This window comes from Sorex fumeus, unplaced genomic scaffold, assembly GCF_029834395.1.
Source record: "Sorex fumeus unplaced genomic scaffold, SorFum_2.1 ptg000014l, whole genome shotgun sequence".
Classification (NCBI taxonomy): Eukaryota; Metazoa; Chordata; class Mammalia; order Eulipotyphla; family Soricidae; genus Sorex; species Sorex fumeus.
The window spans coordinates 4,065,455-4,087,907 of record NW_026606071.1 but is presented as its reverse complement, the minus strand read 5'-3'; the positions used below and the strand labels follow the sequence as shown (position 1 = coordinate 4,087,907).

At 40.1% G+C, this 22,453-nt stretch overlaps 1 protein-coding gene across 1 annotated transcript in view; it reads right to left on the bottom strand.

The window, feature by feature from the left end:
* Nucleotides 1–22,453, bottom strand: part of ITGAV (integrin subunit alpha V) — a 114,160-nt gene that overhangs the window by 21,223 nt on the left and 70,484 nt on the right. The window contains exons 10-17 of the mRNA XM_056111578.1: nucleotides 22,341–22,397; nucleotides 19,750–19,802; nucleotides 18,578–18,780; nucleotides 13,415–13,606; nucleotides 9,835–9,880; nucleotides 6,558–6,665; nucleotides 4,567–4,625; nucleotides 1,808–1,962 (exon numbers count right to left, since the gene is read on the bottom strand). Of these exons, the coding sequence (XP_055967553.1) occupies nucleotides 1,808–1,962; nucleotides 4,567–4,625; nucleotides 6,558–6,665; nucleotides 9,835–9,880; nucleotides 13,415–13,606; nucleotides 18,578–18,780; nucleotides 19,750–19,802; nucleotides 22,341–22,397 (873 nt within the window). The remainder of the gene's footprint in view (nucleotides 1–1,807; nucleotides 1,963–4,566; nucleotides 4,626–6,557; nucleotides 6,666–9,834; nucleotides 9,881–13,414; nucleotides 13,607–18,577; nucleotides 18,781–19,749; nucleotides 19,803–22,340; nucleotides 22,398–22,453) is intronic.

The following is a 22,453-nucleotide window of genomic DNA, read 5'->3' as shown; positions in this document are numbered from 1 at the left end:
TTCCTTTGACTCTGCCTTTGTGTTTCTTCCTTCTCTCCCTTTTCTTATGGTGGTTATTTGTGTGACGATAAGACGTCCACACACTTGGTTGCGGTGCTTGTGGACTTCACAGCTGCAGTGAATTTCCAGAGATGCACACTTCAGATATGGTATTCACTTCCATTGGACTGTGGTGCACCAGAGATGGAGCACTTACTATTATTGCTGAAAATCCCCAACGGCAAAACTATTGGGGTCAAACTCAGGCATGTGGGGGTGGAGCTGGGGGGTCAAACCAGAAGCCTCACTAGCATCATGCTTATGAGGCAAATGCACTGAGCTGAGCTATATCCAAATCCGTTTCCAATTAAAGGGGAAAAAAGGTGCTTGGGCTTCTTTTATGACCTACATATATAATCTTTATATCTTCTCATTGTTGGGTGCAAGTCTTATTAAACTGAACTCATTGATTTTGTTACTTCTGTATTTTTACTGAAGATGGAGTTGTTGAAAATATTTCATCTTTTATTTCCTTAAACATAGTTTCAAAAAGTTGTAAAATACATAGGTGTTTAGAAAATATATCAAATTCATTAAATATAACTGATAACTCTAATACCTCAAAGCTTTCTAAGTCTAAAATCTGCTGTTTCTTGGGTGGTTAGTACCTTTCTACAAATGCAATCCTAGCACCCAACTCTGGGGTCACCCATTCCAAGTACAGGGTGCACGGTCTCCTCTTATCTATCTATTTATTTATTTACTTTGGTTTAGGACCATACTCAACAAAGCTCAGGGGTCATTCCTGGATGTAAGCTCAGGACTCGCTCCTGGCAGGCTCAGGGAATCATAGGAGATGCCGAGGATTGAACACAGGTCAGCTATGTCCAAGGCAAACGTCCTACCTGCTCTACGATGGTTCTTGCACCTCTCCTTTATTTATAGCACTGCATACTGGGCTTGCCTGGGTCTTTCCATCAGAAACAAATTTCCTTCATTTTTTAACCTTCCATCTCTCTTTCTAGAGAATCTTATATTCTCCTTTGACTTTGCATCAGCCCTCAATAAAATTATCCATTTTATGAAATAAAATAAAATTTACCTATTTCATTTACCTATTTTACTTCACTGGGGGAAAAAGCATTCCTATTTGATTGAACTCCATCTGTGAAAAATCTGGGGAGTATTTTAGATTGTTCAAGAGAGGTCCTGCATTACTCTTACTGATGTCAGGCTTATTTGTTTCCTGAGACCTTCATGCAAGTGACAATCTCAGAAGGAGTTTCTGGTTGGACATGGCAGGAAGAAGGCCTTAGGCCAGCCCTGCACTAGTTCCCATAATTACCTCCCTGGTTTATGCTCATAACCAGCTCACAATCCTAGGCTGTCTTGGCTAGAACATCTTGCTCACATAGTCAATGGAGCTTCATAACCAATTGCTTGTATTTTGCTTATATTTTGGACGCTGATGATTTCTCTCACTGTTTTGAGAGACAAGCAACTTTTCAGAAAAATGTTTGTCATAGTTTAGTCAATTTAGCATTTACTGTGGAAAGGCCATTTGGAATAGCCATTCTACCCAGTTAGAAGTCAACTGTTCAAGTATGACAATTTAAAAAAGCAGATTTTCCCAAGTTTTTTTTTTCTTTTTAAATATTTAAGGCAATGTGTTCAGGATGGTGTTGAATTGATGGTCTTAGTGTACAAAGTACTCCAGTTGTGTTTTTCTGTGTTCTCCTTTTTATTTAGCCCCCAAAGTGAAAATCATTTTGATGAAAGAAAAAAGTAAGTGGAAGAAAATCTGGTGGGGTGGAAAAGTATCTCTTACCCTTAGATAAGCAGTTAGTTCTTCACACTGCATTTGTCCCCCTCTTGATATGGTCATATTCTTGGAGTGACCCGGGGACCTGTTATGAAGAAATAGTGCTCGCCGAATTGCTCCTTTTTGCTTCAGCTTATCCAAAAGAAGCTCCACCTGGAAGTCTATATAAACCGGAGGATTTATAACCAATATAATCTCTGAACACCATTCTGTCTGAAATGTCTTGAGTTCTCACAAAAATCTGCTTCTAACTCATTATCAATGTCTACATTGGGTGAGACCGTACATATTAATTTTGAATATTCATTTAATCCAACTATCCGCAAAAGAATGTTATATATTAATCCCAGACATTAGCAAATGATGGCGGTAAAATAACTATCAGAGATTTATTTTATTTGAATTAAGCTGAGATCATAATACTCAGAATATAAAATAAGTCAGTGAAGACTTTCATCATTAATTACTAGTAAAACAGTTGTTCTGATTAAGAATTTTTTACATACATGTACCCACACCATTACATTAAACTCTATAATGAATCATCAATTTATATTACTTGAAAATCTTAATTTCTATTTTTGTTTGTTTGTTTTTGTTTTAGTGGACATACCCAGTGATGTTCAGGGCTATGCCCGGCTCTACATTCAGAAATTACTCCTGGTAGTGCTCAGGGTACCATATGGGATTTTGAGGACAGAATCTGAGTCAGAGGCATGCAAGGCAGTGCTCTATCAGCTGTTCTATCTATTCGGCCCCACTACTCTTAATTTCAATGAAATCACCATATCAAATTATCAGATAAATATGTACCTTGCAATGCAAATGACCAAATATGGCTGATCTTGTTTTTCGTTTTGGGGCCACACCCTGCAATATTCAGGGGTTATTTCTGACTCTGCATTCAGGAATTATACCTGGCAGTGCTTGGGAGACCATATGGGATGCCAGGGATTGAACCTGGGTTAGCTGCATGCAAGGCAAGCACTATACCCACTGTTCTACCGTTCCAGCCACATAAGAATCATTTTATTATTTATTTTTTTGCTTTTTGGGTCACACCCGGCAATGCACAGGGGTTACTCCTGGTTCTGTGCTCAGGAATTACCCCCGGCAGTGCTCAGGGGACCATATGGGATGCTGGGAATCGAACCCGGGTCGGCCGTGTGCAAGGCAAACGCCCTATCCGCTGTGCTATTGCTCCAGCCCCAAGAAGAATCATTTTTAAATAAAAGCGTAACTGATAGTTTGAAGCAGAACCATCTAAGATTCATTTAATCTTTCAGTCATTTATTCAAAGGAAATAAAATGATGGATCTTTACAACTACAAATACCTTTCCAAGTTTCTATAGTTGTTAACTTTCAAGACAAATATGGGTATAAAGCCCAGGATTATTTTCCTTCCAGTTCCATTCTAATTACCTACATTGCTTTCCTTGCTACTTTTTTTTTTTTAATGCAGGAGTACTGCTTCCTTGCTACTTTTGAAACATACAAAGTATGCTCCTACCACAGGACTGCGGAAATTACTACTTCCTTTAGGCAAATACAATTGCAGAGTCACTCCCCCCACCAAGTCCTTCATTTCCTCCTGTCCTTCTTGAAGTTATCATCTAAAGAGGGTATACGTTGCCATCTACATGGACTTTCATACAAGGACACACCTAACAGACCTCGTTTATTCTCCAGGTATTATTTGTTTTCAGCACTTGTCACTAACATGATGATGAATTTTGGCAACAAAGGGAACTCTCCCTCTCAGGGAAAAAAATTTCTTGAGAGTCAAGTTAGAACTTTCTTTTTTTTTTTTTCTTTTGCTTTTTTTTGGGTCACACCTGGCAAAGCACAGGGGTTACTCCTGGCTTTGCACTCAGGAATTACCCCTGGTGTTGCTCAGGGGACCACATGGGATGCTGGGAACTAAACCTGGGTTGGCCGCATGCAAGGCAAATTCACTACCTGCTGTGCTATTGCTCCAGCCCCCAACTTAGAACTTTCACTGTGGATTAAATTTAGTTGCTAAAATATTTTCTTCTTTGCATTACTTCTTTTTAAAAAAAAAAACTTTTTTAATTAAAATTTTTAAAAATTTTATCACTGTGAGCTAAAGTTACAAAGTTTTCATGTTTAAGTTTCAGTTATACAATGATTGAACACATTTTCCACCACCAATGTCCCCAGTATTCCTCCCCCACACCCCCAGCCCTTTCCTTGCCTCTATGGCAGACAATTTCCCTCTTATTCTCGCTCACTTATGGACATTATGGTTTGCAATACAGACAATGAGAGGCCATCATATTTGGTCCTTTATCTACTTTCAGCACACATCTCCCACCCCGAGTGATCCCTCCAACCATCATTACTATCTGTACTTACTTCTAAGATAGCTGGAGGATTCTCAGGGACATAAAATAGAAACTCAGCAAATCATCTACTTCTAGGCAATAATACTGATTTTTCCCTAGGGCTCCTCTATTTCATATTGGCCAATGCTGAACTTTCTGAAGGCCATCTCTTCCATTCAGTGAAATATTGATAAGTTAAAAATGTCAATAAATAAACATCATTTCTGAATTGACTTAAGTTGAGAAAGCAGTTATAGTACAACTTTAAAGCTTTTAAAACATAAACTTTCAAATAAAACAACTATTTTCATAACTATTAAAAATACCTTAAAACATGTTTTAAATTTCATATATATTTTTAAAGTATTTTGTTATTTGATTACCTAGAAAATAAAAATAATTTCCCATAGAATACTTACTAAGTTTTTCCGGAAGTTCTCCTTTGCCATCTGCCTTTAAGCAGAACTTTACTTTAAAACTGTGGAGAAATAAAAAATATATACATATATATTTTTATAATCTAGTTTAAACAATTTTGAATGCCATCCAAATCTCACATTTATAATATATTCTGAAGTCTTATATATTTTCATAAATCTTACTATTATCCTGACTACATGAAATCTATAAAGTAAGCTAGTACACTCTGTAGTACTTTTTATACTACTTTGCTGAGAAAAGGAAAGAGAAAATAATTTCTTAATCCTCTTTCAAATTTATAGAAGGTAAAGGTAAAGGTAAAGGCCCTCCCGTTGATCGTCGATTTGCTCGAGCGGGCCCAGTAACGTCTCCATTGGAGACTTTGTTGTTACTGTGTCTGGCATATCGAATACTCTCGGTAGCTTGCTGGGCTCTCCGAGAGGGGCAGAGGAATCAAACTCGGGTCGGCCATGTTGGCTGCTTTAAGGCGAACGCCCTATCCGCTGTGCTATCACAGAAACTATTAATAAATATAAATGAGGGAAGAAATAATCTAAATTTTAAAAAACTTATTTAATAAAAACCCAGCCAATGCATATTTTAATTTGCAAACTCTTTAAAAGGTTTGTAGCAAATTATTAATGGATTATGAAATTCGTAATGAGTACTACCCAGCACCTTAATAAATTTAAATAAATAAAACTGATTTTTATGTATCAAGAGAAAAATTTTCAGTAAATTTTCATTACATTCATGCATTTAGTGGATTATAACCCAAATGCATTTTGCACCATGTGTTGTAATAAAAAACATGTGAAAGTTAGTGCTATAACTATTAGATTAGAGATCTTTGAATTAGCATAATGCTCGAGCGGGCCCAGTAACGTCTCCATCGGAGACTTTGTTGTTACTGTGTCTGGCATATCGAATACTCTCGGTAGCTTGCCGGGCTCTCCGAGAGGGGCGGAGGAATCGAACTCGGGTCGGCCATGTTGGCTGCGTGCAAGGCAAATGCCCTACCACTGTGCTATCGCTCCAGCATAATAATAATAATAAACATTATTATTTTATATAATAATAAACATTATTAACAACTTTATAGGAACATGTGGGAGAGTGAAGAGAAAATGCAGTAAAATTTAAAAGCAAATTCTTTTAAACTTCACAGGCAATAAATTAAAGAGCAAATACTGCTGGCTTTTTCAGATAATCCAATAAAAAATAAAATTCCAAATAATTATTTTTAATAACTTAAAAAGGTAAACAGAAAAAAAATCTTTTCATTATCTCTAATAAGAATAAAATTTTTTCAACTTCCATTCATTCAATTTTTCATTTAAAACTGTTTCTCAGAGTACAGCATTCATGATGATGTTAATAGCATGAGTTAGTATTTTTCATTATTAATTTTAATCTATTTACACATACAAGAAACAGGTTACTCCATTTTAATTTAAAATGTTTTAAAGTAAGATGAGTCTATTTTTAAAAAGAATATTATAAAAACAGGTAAAATGAAAAGAGCAAAAATCAGAAATATAGCAAACAGTAGTACACAAATGATACTTTGCCCTTCCCCCAAATTATCTTTTTCTTCTAAAACTAGGAATAGAACAAGCAGAAAATCAATATACTGGATTAAAACTATCTTTTCATATACTTATTCATAGATAATAAATTGGAAAAAGAGCATAGCCCTAGAAATAAAAATGTTCACTGTTCTACTTAGAAATAAAATATAAATGAGTTTTGAGAACTTTAGTTTTTTCTTCTTCATGAATTATTCATTATTCATACATTATTTATAAAAATTAATATGCTAGTAACATATTTGTAGATCTGCAAATCTCTAATATTTCTACAATCCAACCTATATTATGAAAAGTGTATACTTATGGAAATGTCTTTAGCAGTATTTCAATACCCTAATAATGAATGGACCAATAATCACAATAACAGATATTCTTTAACAAGAATAAATATCCCTTACCAGGAAACTTTGAGATCCGTGCCAGGCAGTAGACAGGTTTTATTATCCTGATTTAAAATGCTAGGGTACACTTCAAGGCCAGCATTTACCGTGATGACTGGTCTGGCCCTGGTAACAAGAACAAAATAAGTTCAATTAATTTAAACATTTTAGGTTTACAGTCACTGCATATCAAGGGCAATGTTTATGGCAGCACTGTTCATAATAGCAAAAAGAACAGACACAACTGATAAAAGCAGATTGACCAGTCATCACCGTACCAGAACTGTCCTCTTTTACCAAAGGGAGTATGACTTCCAAGGAAATCCCTCAGTTCTAGGAAAATGGTTTAAATATTCAACCTGGGGCTGAGTACAGGTGGAGTGTTTGTCTTGCACATGGCTAACCCAGGTTCAATCCCTGAGATTCCACAAAGTTCCCCAACCACAACCAGGAGTGATTCCTGAATGCAGAGTCAGGAGCAACCCCTGAGAATCACTGGGTGTGGCCCTAAAACAAAAACAAACAAGCTTTTGTATGTGAAAAGCTCAGACTAATGAGTTCATCAAATCAAAGTAGAATGGTTAAAGAAGATGTGGGGTTATCTACCTAATTCAATAAATAATGTGAGAAAAAGAAAGCCAAGAAGAAATTCTCACATTTGTGAGAATATGGGATAATCTTCTAAGATATACCCAAGAAATATATTTTTTTCCTTTTGGGGTCACACCCGGCGATGCTCAGGGCTGATTCCTGGCTCTGCACTTAGGAATCACTCCTGGCGGTGCTCAGGGGACCATATGGGATACTGGGAATCAAACCTGGGTTGGCCACATGCAAGGCAAACGCCCTACCCAATGTGCTATTGCTCCAGCTTCCCAAGAAATAATTTTAACAGGAGAAAAACCCCACAATATACAAAGAATGGGTATACACATATACTCACAAAGACACACAGAAACGCACATAGACAGACACACATACACACACAATTTTGTTTGTTTGGAGCCACATCCAACAGTGCTCAGGGCTTACTCCTGGCTCTGCACTAAGGGATCACTCCTGGTAGTGCTTGGGGGACCACATTAGGTAACTGGGATTCAATATGAGTTTGTTGCAGATAAGGCAAGAGCTTACCCTCTATATGCTCAATGAAATCCCCAAACACATTTTTTTAAAAATGCATAGGATTGTTTTGGTAGAAATACTAATCAAGTTAATTAGTGATATAGAAGAAAATAAACTTTGGGGCTAGAGAAACAGTTCAATAGGCTTTGCACATACTTTGCATGCAGGCAAACAGCATTCAAGCACTTGAGCACTACCAGGAGTGACCCCCAGAGCACAGAGTCAGGTATATACCCTGAGCATTACTGGGTGTGGTCTACTCCCCACTTCCCCCCAAAAAACAAAATATTTTTTATTGTAGCACTGCACTACACTGTCCTCTTGTTGTTCATCGATTTGTTTGAGCGGGCACCAGTAACATCTCCATTATGAGACTTGTTGTTACTATGTTTGGCATATTGAATATGTCATGGGTAGCTTGCCAGGCTTTGCCATGTGGGCGGGATACTCTTGGTAGCTTGCCGGGCTCTCCAGGAGGGGCAGAGGAATCGAACCCAAGTTGGCCATGTGCAAGGCAAACACTCTACCTGCTTTGCTATTGCTCCAGCCCTTTTTTTTATTGTATGTCCTTTTATATTGTTTGCAATTTTTTCCCCCTCCTGGCGTGGTGGGGAAGAGTTGGAGCCATACCTGATAGTGTCAGGGGCTAATACCAGTCCAGTGCTTAGTGATTGTTTCTGGTTGGTGGGGGTGAGAAGGCAGGGGAAGAAACCATGTAGTTCGGGGAGAGAACCCAGGCCTCCAGGATGCAAATCATGTACACTAGTCCTTCAAATTATCCTCTAGTCTCTACTATTTGAATTGTTGTCATGTGTATATAGTTCATCATTAGCAACTTTTTTAAAAAATGAAACACTATATAATAAATACAGTTTTCTGAAGTTCAAATTAACAACTTTAAACTATACTCTCTATATGGCTCAGGTCAACCTCACTGTCTGAAAAGGAAAATATTCTGTAATCTATACAAATGCATGTGAAATGAGAGCTACAATCAGGTTGACTCATTACTGATTAGATGAAACAGTTCCATTACACACCATGAGACAGTGCCAATCTAGTTTTCCTGCCACATATTAACATAAGTCTTGCACAGGCATAAACACCTTAATCTAGCTTGCATGCCAAAAAGTATTCTTAAGAACTGACAAAAGACAGAAATTGAGAATATGCCTAAAGTGAAAAAATACAATATGTGAATTAAATATGTTACTCTCATAAAAAAAACATTCATTTGAGTCATTTTATATTTAGCCCTGTGGTCACAAAATGCTATGACAGAAACACAAAGTTTCTTATTTGGTAGAGAAAAATAAAATTTCATATCATTTTATTTTTTTTCTTTTTGGGCCATACTCGGTGATGCACAGGGGTTACTCCTGGCTCATGCACTCAGGAATCACTCCTAGCAGTGCTCAGGGAACCATAAGGGATGTTGGGAATCGAACCGGGGTTGGCTGTGTACAAGGTATTGCTCCAGTCCCTTAGGTCATTTTTATTTATTTGTAACTTTTTTGTTTGTCTGTTTGGGGGCCACACCCAGTAGTTCTCAGGGCTTATTCTGGGCTCTATGCTCAGGGATTATTCCTGGTGGGTTTAGGGGATCATATGTGGTGCCACGGATCGAACCCAGGTAGACTGCGTACAAGGGTCAGTGCCTTACCCACTGTTCTATAGCTCCAGCTCAGTTCAGAGTTTTAAAGAAAGATTTACATCACAGGAGGATATCTTTTAACATAACTTAAGAAAAGTTCTGAATCTTTCCTAAAAATCTCAGCTTTTACAAAATGAAACACCAAAAACAAAAGAGGGCCAGAGAAATAGCTCAAAGGTCTAGAACACATCCTTTGCATGCAGAAGACTTTGGGTTCAATCTCCTTACACTGTAAGGTTCTCTGTGCCCAACCAAGAACAACTCCCAGCACAGAGGAAAGAGAGGTTATCCAGGACCATAGGTTCTGGGTCCCCCAAAAAAGAAAGGAAAATCAATGGTGGCATTGACTTTTGTATTTCTGTATGAATATTGCTTGCCAACAATAATTTTTTAAATGGAAAGATCCATTATTTCAAGAAAACTTAACCGAAAATCAAACACTGGTACTTAATTTTATAATTTTATAACTTAAATAACCCAGAATATTCTTATTATAGGATACAGACTCAAACTCACCTATATAATACAGCCCGATCTACACCAAAAGCACCCACAATTAAATCTGAAAAGAGAGTAGACAAGATATGTTGATTATAATTTTAAAATTCACACACCATTTACAAAACTTGATATGTAGTAAGGATTTAGACCACTTTTTTGCTAAAGTGGGCAATATTGCCTCTCCCCAAGGAACATAGAAGGGATTCCAAGTAATTCTGTTTTCTGGAAAAATGACATAGAGCAAGTAAGTTTGCAAATGTATAAGATAGAATCTCAAAACTTCTATAAGTAGTGATTGTAAGACAGCATACAAGGAAGCGTTCAGAATAAGAGAAGGAACACATGGAGGGTGCGGGATCCCGGAGGAAAAGAAAAAAGAAAAAACAGGTTCCAAAAAGAGCCGAGAGCACCGGCAAGTTCCAGATGGAGTAGGCGCCGCATCCCGCCTCCCCCAGATGGAACCCTGGTGACCAGAAGCCTCTACAAACACAGCTAGAGTATGCGGGAACGAGGACTTTTTCTCAAATCTGCCGGACTACACCTCCCAGGTAACCTCTGATTCCGGAAGTCACGCCCACAGCCCGCCCCCCAGCGCCATCTTTGAAGCATTCAGAATAAGAGAAGGAACACATGGAGGGTGCGGGATCCCGGAGGAAAAGAAAAAAGAAAAAACAGGTTCCAAAAAGAGCCGAGAGCACCGGCAAGTTCCAGATGGAGTAGGCACCGCATCCCGCCTCCCCCAGATGGAACTCTGGTGACCAGAAGCCTCTACAAACACAGCTAGAGTATGCGGGAACGAGGACTTTTTCTCAAATCTGCCGGACTACACCTCCCAGGTAACCTCTGATTCCGGAAGTCACGCCCACAGCCCGCCCCCCAGCGCCATCTTTGAAGCGTTCAGAATAAGAGAAGGAACACATGGAGGGTGCGGGATCCCGGAGGAAAAGAAAAAAGAAAAAACAGGTTCCAAAAAGAGCCGAGAGCACCGGCAAGTTCCAGATGGAGTAGGCACCGCATCCCGCCTCCCCCAGATGGAACTCTGGTGACCAGAAGCCTCTACAAACACAGCTAGAGTATGCGGGAACGAGGACTTTTTCTCAAATCTGCCGGACTACACCTCCCAGGTAACCTCTGATTCCGGAAGTCACGCCCACAGCCCGCCCCCCAGCGCCATCTTTGAAGCGTTCAGAATAAGAGAAGGAACACATGGAGGGTGCGGGATCCCGGAGGAAAAGAAAAAAGAAAAAACAGGTTCCAAAAAGAGCCGAGAGCACCGGCAAGTTCCAGATGGAGTAGGCGCCGCATCCCGCCTCCCTCAGATGGAACCCTGGTGACCAGAAGCCTCTACAAACTCAGCTAGAGTATGCGGGAACGAGGACTTTTTCTCAAAACCGCGCGGCCGCTTATGCGGCCGCGCGACATCTCTCTATATACAAAGTGATCAATGAGAAGTAAACCACCCAATCTTTCTCCCTGAAAATCAGAGTTAAGTTTGGAGCATGGCCACAGCCCCAGAAACACAAGGACTCAAGGCAGAAACCAGCAGCTTAGAGCAGAAAAGTGAACGGACGATGAGTTAACCCAGGCCATCATTTCTGCCCAGAGGGGAATGGGTGTTGCCCCATTCGCCCTCTCTTCTCTAGAAAGAAGGATGTCGGCCGCATGGGAGCCTTGTGGACAGCAGGTATGAGCCGGGGGTGTGGGGGCGACTAAAACTTCACGACCAGTTGCCCCCACGAGCGGCTCTCCAGCACGGCCACAGCCCCAGAAGCACAATGACCTAATGCAGAACCCAGCAGCTTGGAGCAGAAAAGTGAAAGGACTATGCGTTAATCCAGGCAATCATTTCTGCCCAGAGGGGAAAGGGTGTTGCTCCCTTCCGCCCTCCTCCCTCTGGAAAGAAAGATGGCGGCCACATGGGAGCCTTGTGGACAGCAGGTATGAGCCGGGGGTGTGGGGGCGACTAAAACCTCATGGGAAGGGGGGCGTTCTGGTCCGTCCTTCACGCCCTACCGAGGTCACCAGTTGCCCCCCACGAGCGGCTCTCCAGCACGGCCACGGCCCCAGAAGCACAAGGACTTAATGCAGAACCCAGCAGCTTGGAGCAGAAAAGTGAACGGACTATGCATTGATCCAGGCCATCAAGTCTGCCGGAGGGGAAAGGGTGTTGCCCCATTCGCCCTCTCCTTTCTGGAAAGAAAGATGGCGGCCACATGGGAGCCTTGTGGACAGCAGGTATGAGCCGGGAGTGTGGGGGCGACTAAAACCTCATGGGAAGGGGGGCGTTTCGCTCCGCCCTTCACGCCCTACCGAGGCCACCGGTTGCCCCCCGCGAGCGGCTCTCCAGCACGGCCAGGACTCCAGAACACAGAAACCAATTTCTTAACTATCTGACTTTCAGTAGAAATACTTCCAGGGTCAATAGGTAAAAGAGCAGAAATCCAAAACCAACATTTAATTCTTGAACCCAGCCGTAGAAAGCAAATCACTTCACAATGCTTTTTCAGCATGTCTGATTTGGGGGGGGGGGGGTAAACTCTAAATAATAGTGGTGAATCTTTTATTGAAACAATGAATCTAATCAAAGCAGATAGAGTGTTAACTAGAATTCATCTGCCTCACAGGGACGGGGAGGGGTGGGGGGTGGGGTTTTATTGGGGTTCTTCATGGTAAAAAATAAGTATTGGTAAAGGGAAATGTGTTTGATATTTGCATGACTGAGACATAAACCTGAAAGCTTTGTAACCTTTCCCACAGTGATTCAATAAATAAAAAAAAAAAAAAAAAAAAGACAGCATACAAAAGGCTAAAATACTGGAACTGGTAATAGAGTCTATTACCATGTACCTAGTCTTTAATTGAAGAAGACAAAAAAATTTTATTAATAATTAAAAACTAAAAAAACAAAGCAACAATGAGGAAGTGTATGCCACCCTTCTCATCCTCAGACTCCCAACAAACACATGCATGGCCAAGAAAAAGCTTCAGAGATGCCTGTGGATTTCATATTCTTAGCATGAAAATTCTTGTTTCTCTCGCTTCACTTTGTTTCCAAAATAAAACCAAACCAAAAAAGTGCATTACATAAACTAAGAACTAAAGATAATATTCAAACAGAAAGGATTAGTTTTTATATGCATATGGCACCAACAGTTCATAGTTAAGAATAGTGAAACCAGAGCCCTCTCCCACAGTAAGCTCGGCTGTGCTTATTTCAAAGCAGAATGAGCTTTTCATCTACACTTTTCTCATCTACATTTTCCTGATGTTTCAATACCATCTTCAAGACAAAAGAAGAAATGCAGAGTACATGTTTTTCTCATCTACATTTTCCTGATGTTTCAATACCATCTTCAAGACAAAAGAAGAAATGCAGAGTACATGTTTTGTATCGGGAGTGCTCATAACTAGAACCTCTGTGGTTTGCCTCCTTGTCTCTCTCAGTGATGGAATCTTCAACAGTATAGGCTTGAACAATGCTGGAAATACTCGATTGAAAATGATTTGTAAGACAAGTAAAGAGAGCAGTAACATGCTATTTACTAGACAGTAAAAAATAAAAACATTAGATCTTAGCTGTATTCTAGGAAAGCACCTGGATATCCATTTTTGTCTATGTCTGTGGCTCCTTTCATTGAATAACCAAAGCTTGGGGGCATGCTCCGAGCTGCCCACTTCCCTTCAAGGATCTGAGATGGTACTGCATTCAGGCCTGTTGACCTTCCATTGAAAATATAAACAATTCCTTTTTTATCTTCACCTCCATAAGGGGCAGCAATGGCAATATCTGGGTGCAAAAAGGGGCAGAGAAGATGAAAAAAGAATTAGGAGAAGGAAGACAAGGAGAATGTGAGGCAGACAAAAATAGAGAGAAATAATATCATTATTATTTATATGGACACGATCTAAATATTACAGAATACTTTTATCACAATGAATACTGATTTAGCATCCAGGAGCCAACCATCCTCAAAACAATCTAATCAAGGAAATTCAAGCAGGACTGGTTCCAAGTGACACGGTGCAGAGCCAAAGTTTCAGGTCCTAAGTAAGTCACTTGGGCTAATTCTGCCCTCATAAGCCACCTCCTTAAATCAAAGGGAAGGGAGGATGTCAAAAGTCTCATCTAAGACTTCATTCTAGGGATTGGAGTGAAAACCCAGCAGGTAGGGCGTTTGCCTTGCACATGGCTGACCCGGGTTCTATTCCCAGCATCCCATATGGTCCCCTGAGCATTGCCAGGAGTAATTCCTGAGTGCAAAGCCAGGAATAACCCCTGTGCATCACTGGATGTGACCCAAAAGCCAAAAAAAAAAAAATCATTCTAGCTCTCCACATTCTACTTAATTTATTTGGTTTTGCCAGGGCAGAAACAACCTGGCTCAGAAATTTAAAACTTAGAACTTCAGGCCTAAAGTAAAAGAGCAAACATCTGAGTGTATGTCTCGCATGTGGGAGACCTGGGTCCCAGACCTAGTAGCACATGTCTCCTGGCCTCCTGCCACAAAAACTATAGGGAGTGACTCCATATCCAGCAGAGTTGGGTGTGGTCCCTAGTACCACCGGGTGACCCCCCACCCCACCAAAAAAATTAACAAGTAAAAGTTATGACTTCATCTCAATATTTGTTTCCCCTATTTTATTTATTTAATATTGAATCACTGTGAGATACAGTTATAAAGGTGTTTATTGTTGGGTCTCAGTCACACAATGTTCCTACACTCATCCCTCCAGCAATATACATTTCCCATGACCAATGTTCTCAGTTTCCCTCCCACCATTGCATTCACCCTCACTTCCACCTCTGCCTCTATGGCAGGGACTTTTCTTCCTCTCTCTCTCTCTCTCTCTCCCCCTCTCCTTTTGAGAATTATGGTTTGCAATAAAGATACTGAGCTTCATCTCAATCTTGCTCAACTAAACAAGTGTGACAATCTTAAAAAAAAAAATGGGCTGGAGCAGTAGCACAGCAGGTAGGGTGTTTGCCTTGCAAGCAGCCGACCTGGGTTCGATTCCCAGCATCCCATATGGTCCCCCGAGCACCACCAGGAGTGATTCCTGAGTACAGAGCCAGGAGTAACCCCTGTGAATCACTGGGTGTGACCCAAAAAGCAAAAAAACCCCACAAAACCAAAAAAAAACCAAAACCATCAGTAACTGATCTCCTCTAACTCTAAAAGAAATAATGTCCTTTTCTCTCTCTTCCGCACCCCCCCCCCCCCCCGCCCCGTGTGTGTGTGTGTGTGTGTGTGTGTGTGTTTACCACCCTAGGTAAGTCACTCTTACCTTTGGCCTCATGTCTTAAAGTAACTTGAGTCCTTCTACTTCTATTTTACCTGAAGTCTATTTTCCTCAAAACTGGCAACTGTTTCTCTTCTTGTGTCACCCTTCTTAGAATCTTACAATAACTTCCCAAAGAGATAGCACAGCGGTAGGGCGTTTGCCTTGCACGCAGCCAATATGGCCAACCCGAGTTCGATTCCTCCGCCCCTCTCGGAGAGCCCGGCAAGCTACTGAGAGTATCTCGCCCGCACGGCAGAGCCTGGCAAGCTACCCGTGACGTATTGGATATACCAAACACAGTAACAAGTCTCACAATGGAGACGTTACTGGGCCCGCTCGAGCAAATCGATGAACAATGGGAGGACCATGATCACCGTGATCAACTTTGCAAAGTAACCATTTCCTATCTGGGGTCTCCATATCACCCTTTCACCCCCCAATTCTCACCTCCACTCACTCTTCTAACCAGGCCTTTTGTTCTAACGCTTAACTACCAAGTAAGCTAGTTTCCATCTCTTGGCTTAATTCTCTGCATTACTGGCTTTTGCTCCAGAGACTGTCAAGCATTGCTCCATCTGTTTGTCCAAATCACAGATCAAATAGCCACTTCCCAGAGTGTTTTCTGGGCCAGGTGATGAAAACATGCACTCTCTCCTTAGCACATACTTGCTAGGAAGCCACTCTCTGGCATGTTACCCTGCTTCCTTCTCATTTTAGCCCACAGCTTTCAGCACTGTCAGAACTTCTCCACTACTTGTTTGCTCAAAGGCCCCTTAACAACACCAGAGTTTACTGAGCATGTCCACACTGTCAGTTCATTTCAAATGGTCTGACTTAACAGATCGAAACTGCTTTAAGGTCTTTAAGGACACAGCATCTACGATATCAACAGCACCTTGATCACACATTTTTTACATAGAGTATTATGCTCAAGAATATCAAGAATACTGCAGTGATTATATGCTAGTGTTTCATTTATATGAAAGTTGCTCCTACAGAATTCTGAGTTCCCTAAGGACAAGGACATGGAAGTACTCTAAAATAGTCTCTCATTTTGGACTCCTACTTTATTTCATTTCATAATAAATTAAACCCTATTTGTAAAACCAGCACAACTAAAAAAACAAAATAGCAACTTCACGTAATGGTAATGGTAACTTCATATAATGGCAACACCCATGTTTTTATTTTAAAATTCAGCATAAAATCTGCAATGATCATGCAGTAATTAGTATGTAGTTATGTAGTAATTATAATTACGATGTACAAGGTTTGACCTACAGTAAGTCTGAGATTGCTTCAAACTTTTTAAAATAAACATATAACTTACGTATGAATCTTATTTTTTTTTTTAGTTTCACATCATAAACTTGGACTCCGTGCTAGGCTGTGGCACAGGTGAGAGCCCTCCCCACCCCAAAGGACCCACCCCCAGCAGCCGACCTCCATTACCTAACCACCACCATGCTCCAGGCCGCTTTCCGGACTGAGCAGCTGCAAAATGGCCTCGAGACACATTATAAGACACTTCCTACCCATTTATGCCTCTTGCAGAGCCCAACAAGCTACCAAAAATATCCCGCCCACATGGGCAGAGTCTGGCAAGCTCCCCGTGGCATATTCGATATGCCAAATACAGTAACGACAATAGATCTCCTTCCCCTAACCCTGAAAGAGCCTCAAATCATTGGGAAAGACTAGCAAGAAAAGGCTGCTAAAATCTCGGGGCTGGAAGGAATAGAAATGTTACTGGCGCCTGCTCAAGTAAATTGAAGATCAATGGGATGATAGTGATACAGTGAAATCATAAACTTAAGATTAAACTGACATGTGCAATTTAAGAAGTCTTCATTAAAATATAATTTTCTAACCGAAGACAGATCTAGTACTGAGTAGCCATCTAATAAAGATTATCTTTGGCCTTCCTAAACCCTTTCTTATTTTATACATTCTAATCTTCTTTTCACTTGACTGCCATCAACCTTGTCTAGAAGATTTTACTTTTTCATCCGTTTTCCCCACTAATTTCTTCTTTTGATCATGTTAGTTGTTTTTCTGTGATTTGTTCCATGCTGCTTTCTTTTCTGGAAAGGTACTGAGTTCCCATTTTTATAGGAGGTATTGACAAAAACAGCATCTAACTGAAATATAGCCTCATTTATTTTGGTTTCTATAATCCTTTAGAGGTTGTCCAAGTTTTTCCTAGTGATTTTGTATGTAAAAAGAGGAATATAGGAGCAATAGAATAGCAAAAACTAAATGTCAACAGGTAGGAATAAAAATGATATTGGGAAAAAAATGATCATGGTTGTAAATAATAACAGCTGATTAAATCATTTATGAACTATATATAGATATAAGTAATGTGCATGTATACACATATATAAACTATACTATATATCAGTTACATTCATTTCAGATAATTTTCCACTACAGACACTGTCATTAACATGGGAGATCAAATCATCCCTGGAGCACTATCAGCAGTGATCCCTGAGCACTAAGCCAGAAGTACACCCTGAGTATTGCCTGTTGTTACCTAATACCTGATCTCCCCCCAAAAGAGAAATCTTGGTAGGTTATAACCTACAATTCATTCTCCAACTTGGCTTTTATAAAGCTATCTGTAGCACTGTACTCCCATTGTTCATCGATTTGCTAGACTGGACACCAGTAATGTCTCCATTGTGAGACTTGTTCTTACTGTTTTTGGCATGTCGAATATGCCACGGGGAAATTGCCAGGCTCTGCTGTGCGGCAGGATACTCTTGGTAGCTTGCCATGCTCTCTGAGAGGGACGGAGGAATCAAACCCAGGTCAGCCACATGCAAGGCAAACGCCCTACCCACTGTGCTATATATCTATCTAGCTAGCTAGCTATCAGTATTAAATTCTTAAGTAGAGCTATTATTTAAAAATGAACGTGAGCCTTGACATGAAACACCCTCCAAAAGAATATTTTACAGACATAAGAGAGCCCGGCAAGCTACCGAGAGTATTGATATGCCAAACACAGTAACAACAAAGTCTCCAATGGAGACGTTACTGGGCCCGATCGAGCAAATCGACGATCAATGGGAGGGCCTTTACCTTTACCTTACCTTTAACAAAGTGATAACTTGAAAAGCACTAATGGCAAATCCAATCTTTGAGGTATTCATGAACTTCAGCACTACCTTAAATTAATGTCACTGGCTGGAAACATTTTTGACACATGTACCTAAGTGGACAGCAGAGGGCACTGCTGCTAAACAGAACAGAAAATCCCCAGCAGAAACAGGGCCCTAGAAAAGCATTCTCTTTTTAGAAATTGAAGCACTCCAATACTACTTTGGGACCACATGGATTGAAATGTCGCTCAATCATTCTTTCCAGGAAGGAGGGGCTCTCATGTAAATTTATACGATGAGGTTATAGCATTTTTCCAAGTGAACACAAAAAAATCAGACCCATCGTGGCTGAACTTTGGTCTTACCGTTGAAACCGTCCTGGTCCAGGTCTCCCAAAGGTGCGATGGCACTGCCGAACCTTGCAAAGATCTCAAAGCCATTTAGCTTGGTGGTCTGAAAGTCTCCTGAAGCTCTCTGCAAAGATACTGAGACCTGCCCCACCTCTTGGAGTTTGCCATCAGAACCTCGATCCATAAAAAGAGGGGCTCCAATAAACACGTCGGCATAGCTAAAAGAACAAAAACATTTTCACCAAAACAAGATCAAATTCCACCTTACTTTGACAATCATTTCTTTTCCAACAAAAACCATAGCTTCCTTCTTTCTACAACTCTCACTGGCATATGGAAACATTCATATTCAAGACTTCCTTTTAAGAAATTGTAGTTATGTGGGATATAGAGAAGCAAAGCATGAAACAAACAAAACCAGAGGGGAATAGAGAAAGGGTAGGGACCAATAAAAATATTTTAGAAGGCTATTGGTACTTTGGTGTCACTGTCCTCCCATTGTTCATCGATTTGCTCGAGTGGGCCCAGTAACACTGTGAGACTTGTTACTGTGTTTGGCATATCAAATACATAATGGGGAGCTTGCCAGGCTTTGCCGTGTGGGCGAGATACTCTCAGTAGCTTGCCAGGCTCTCTGAGAAGGGCAGAGGAATTGAACTCGGGTTGGCCATGTCAGCCGCATGTAAGGCAAATGTGCTACCCTGCTGTTTTATCGCTCCAGCCCAATGGTGTGAAATTACAGCTCTAAACATTAGCAAACTATTGGGGCAGGAGTGTTAGCACAGCTGGTAGGGCGTTTGCCTTGCACACGGCCGACCCAGGTTCGATTCCCAGCATCCCATATGGTCTCCTGAGCACTGCCAGGAGTAATTCCTGAGTGCAGAGCCAGGAGTAACCCCTGTGCATCGCCAGGTGTGACCCAAAAAGAAAAAAAAAGAAGCCATTAGCAAACTATCAATTTAAAAGCAAATGAGGCATATAAAGTTTTTTAAAACTCTGTAATTACTTTATTCCTTCAAATGATAATAAACTATTAATGAAACTGTGACCAATACAGGTCTCATAACAAGGTTCTTTGAAACTGGCTCTTTAAATTAAATCATTAGGGAAAAAAGAGACGAGAAAAATGTTTAGCAAAGCATTCATAAACATGAGAAAAAAAAGTAAGCACATTTCTTAAAACTTACTTATCCCCATTTATGTCAGTGGCAGCAACAGAAAATCCAAAATATGCAGCCATCTGGATAACAAGAAGAAAAAGAAATGTTTACATTTCATCCAACTAATATGGACAAAATTAATACTTATAGTGTACTTATGAAATGACATGGTTTTTCTTCCATTCAACAGATAGTCCTTCAGCCTAATTTCTTTTCTTTTATCAAAAAAAAAAGCCTTTGGGGGTGGTGTGCCACTCCCAGCGTTGCTTAGAGAACCATGTGGTGCTATGGATGGAAGCCATGGTTCCCGCACACAAAGCATGAGCTCCATCCTTTGAGTAATCTCCCAGGACCTCCTCTCTTATTACTCTACCAATAAAATCAGGTCATATCACTTGTTTATTATCATAAGTTTATGAGCAAAATATATCCCTTGCACATCACGCTCTATGACTTTAGCATGTGTCACATAGATCCAAGTATATCCAACATTCCTTCCCTAGCAAACCTATTATTTTCCTTCCTCTCCACGACTCAAAACAGCAGATATAGACACATGATGAAAAAGACAATCACATATGGATGACCCCCTGAAATTTTAAGTTGGCTCCTATGCAGTAAAGAAGAGAAAATAAGTATTAAATATTGTTCAAAACTGGTTCTCCCTACTGCTGCTAAGGTTGCTGCTGCTATTACTTTACTACAGTTCCCTTGGGACTGCTACTACTAGTATAACAACTACTTCATTGCTGCTGTTGCTACCACTACTATCATTATTACCACAAGTACTACTACTATTGTTAACTGCCACTGCTACTGCTACTGCTGCTGCTGCTGCTACCTCTACTACTATTACTACTACTACTACTCTTTCTGCTATTCTGTTACTACTGCTACTACTCTAAAAAACTTCAATTTGGAAAGTTATGAAATCAAATTCATTTACACCTCCCATCTCAGCTAGTCAGGAGTTTCACTTTTGAACAACAGAGCACAAATATGATTGGTTAATATGTCTTCATATGAGGAAGGAGAAGGAAAATCTGCTCCCCACACGGAAGACTACTGGCCATCACAGAACATCCCAGTCTGGCTGGGAGTAAGTTTTAAAGAAAATCCCATACAAAAAAACAAAACTAGGATGACAGACTAAAGGTGAACTAAAATGAAGTATGAGTCAACAAACCAAAAATAAAAGTTAGCAAAGCATCAAAAGTTTGATTAGTTAAGCTATCAGGAGGGAATGATAAGGGAGATCCCAATTATCTTTTTTTGGTTGCTACAGTGTAATAGTGAAAACAAAAGGTACGCTATGATCCAATTTTAACCTCAGATCATGGATAGCAAAGGGTATTCATTACATTTAAGGTACCAGGCTGACTGGTTTGAAAGTATAAAGGATGACATTCACTGAGACTAGTTTTATCCTGAGTCCTTTCAACAAAATGCTTTCATCAGATTCTCTCCACACCCCCAGGATTCCATTTTTATCAACCAACAACTGGATTCATAGCGCTAATTGCCTTGACCAAAGAAGTAAGACTTGGTATGGAAAGTCTAGGTTTGTCATCATCAAAGCTCACATTGCTCCTATCTTCCAAGAGGTTAAAGAGGAACAAAGAATGAATCATGGACGGCACAGGACATGATCTAGAGACACAGGTGTGTGTGTCAGGAGAGAATGCTTGCGAGAAGAAATCTTCAGGGCACAAGAGGTAACCCTGCCTGCCTAAATACTAAGCGCCTGTGCTCTATAGGACTTTCTGCTCTTCCACACTGATGGAAACAGGCTGCAGGCATCTTGACTGTAGCTCTTTGTCCTCTCAACCCTCTTGCCTAGCTCAGCAATCTCTACTGAACGGGATGAGTGCTGGATCCCAGAGCTGCAAACTCGGAGCTACTTACTGACGGTTTTTCTTTATTCTTACTAACTTCACTCAATACAATACAGAATGTTATAAAATGCAAGGATTCATGAAGAATATCAACATCTACATGTACTACCCTCCATTAAAAAGTTGGATTTCACATTGTACAAATAAAGCTTATTTACAAATCTGCAGTTTTGTACTAACAGTACTAATTTTCTGGTCTTGTTTAATGACTATGATTCATGTTGGGGAGATAGCTCAAGAGAACATACACACGCATGCCCGAGAACCCATGTTTGGTCCCTGGTACCATGTGCCCACCCCCACCGTCCAGTGTCTTAGGTGGCCCCAAAGTGGCCCTGGTAGACCCCATACTTTTTGGGTCTGAGAATCACTGTGTTCACTATACCCTAGCAGTGAACTTTCCAGCCTAGTTGCCTGAGTATGACTGGATACCAAAGAAAAATAAAGCACTTAAGAGTTTTGTGTCTGTGAAATTTGGTCATGATTTATCAAAAATAAACCATCATATGTAATTAGAAAAGATTATACCTAAATAAAATACTTTGATTAAAACAAAGGTCAACTATTTAAAGCTTGTTTATATATATTTATTTTTTGTTTATATATATTTATTTAATATTTAACACTAAATCAGTATTTATCGTAAAACATTTCTAATGAAAAGTTTCAACATTTACAAAATGCGGATATTAGAATATTAGTAAAAATATTTTTAAAGCATACCTGCTCACCAGTAAAATTGTGTAAAGAAGACATGTTTTTCCCATCATAAATATAAACCTATGCAAGAAAAATAAAGTATATAAAATGCAGTAAAATTAAGATAACCCAGATAT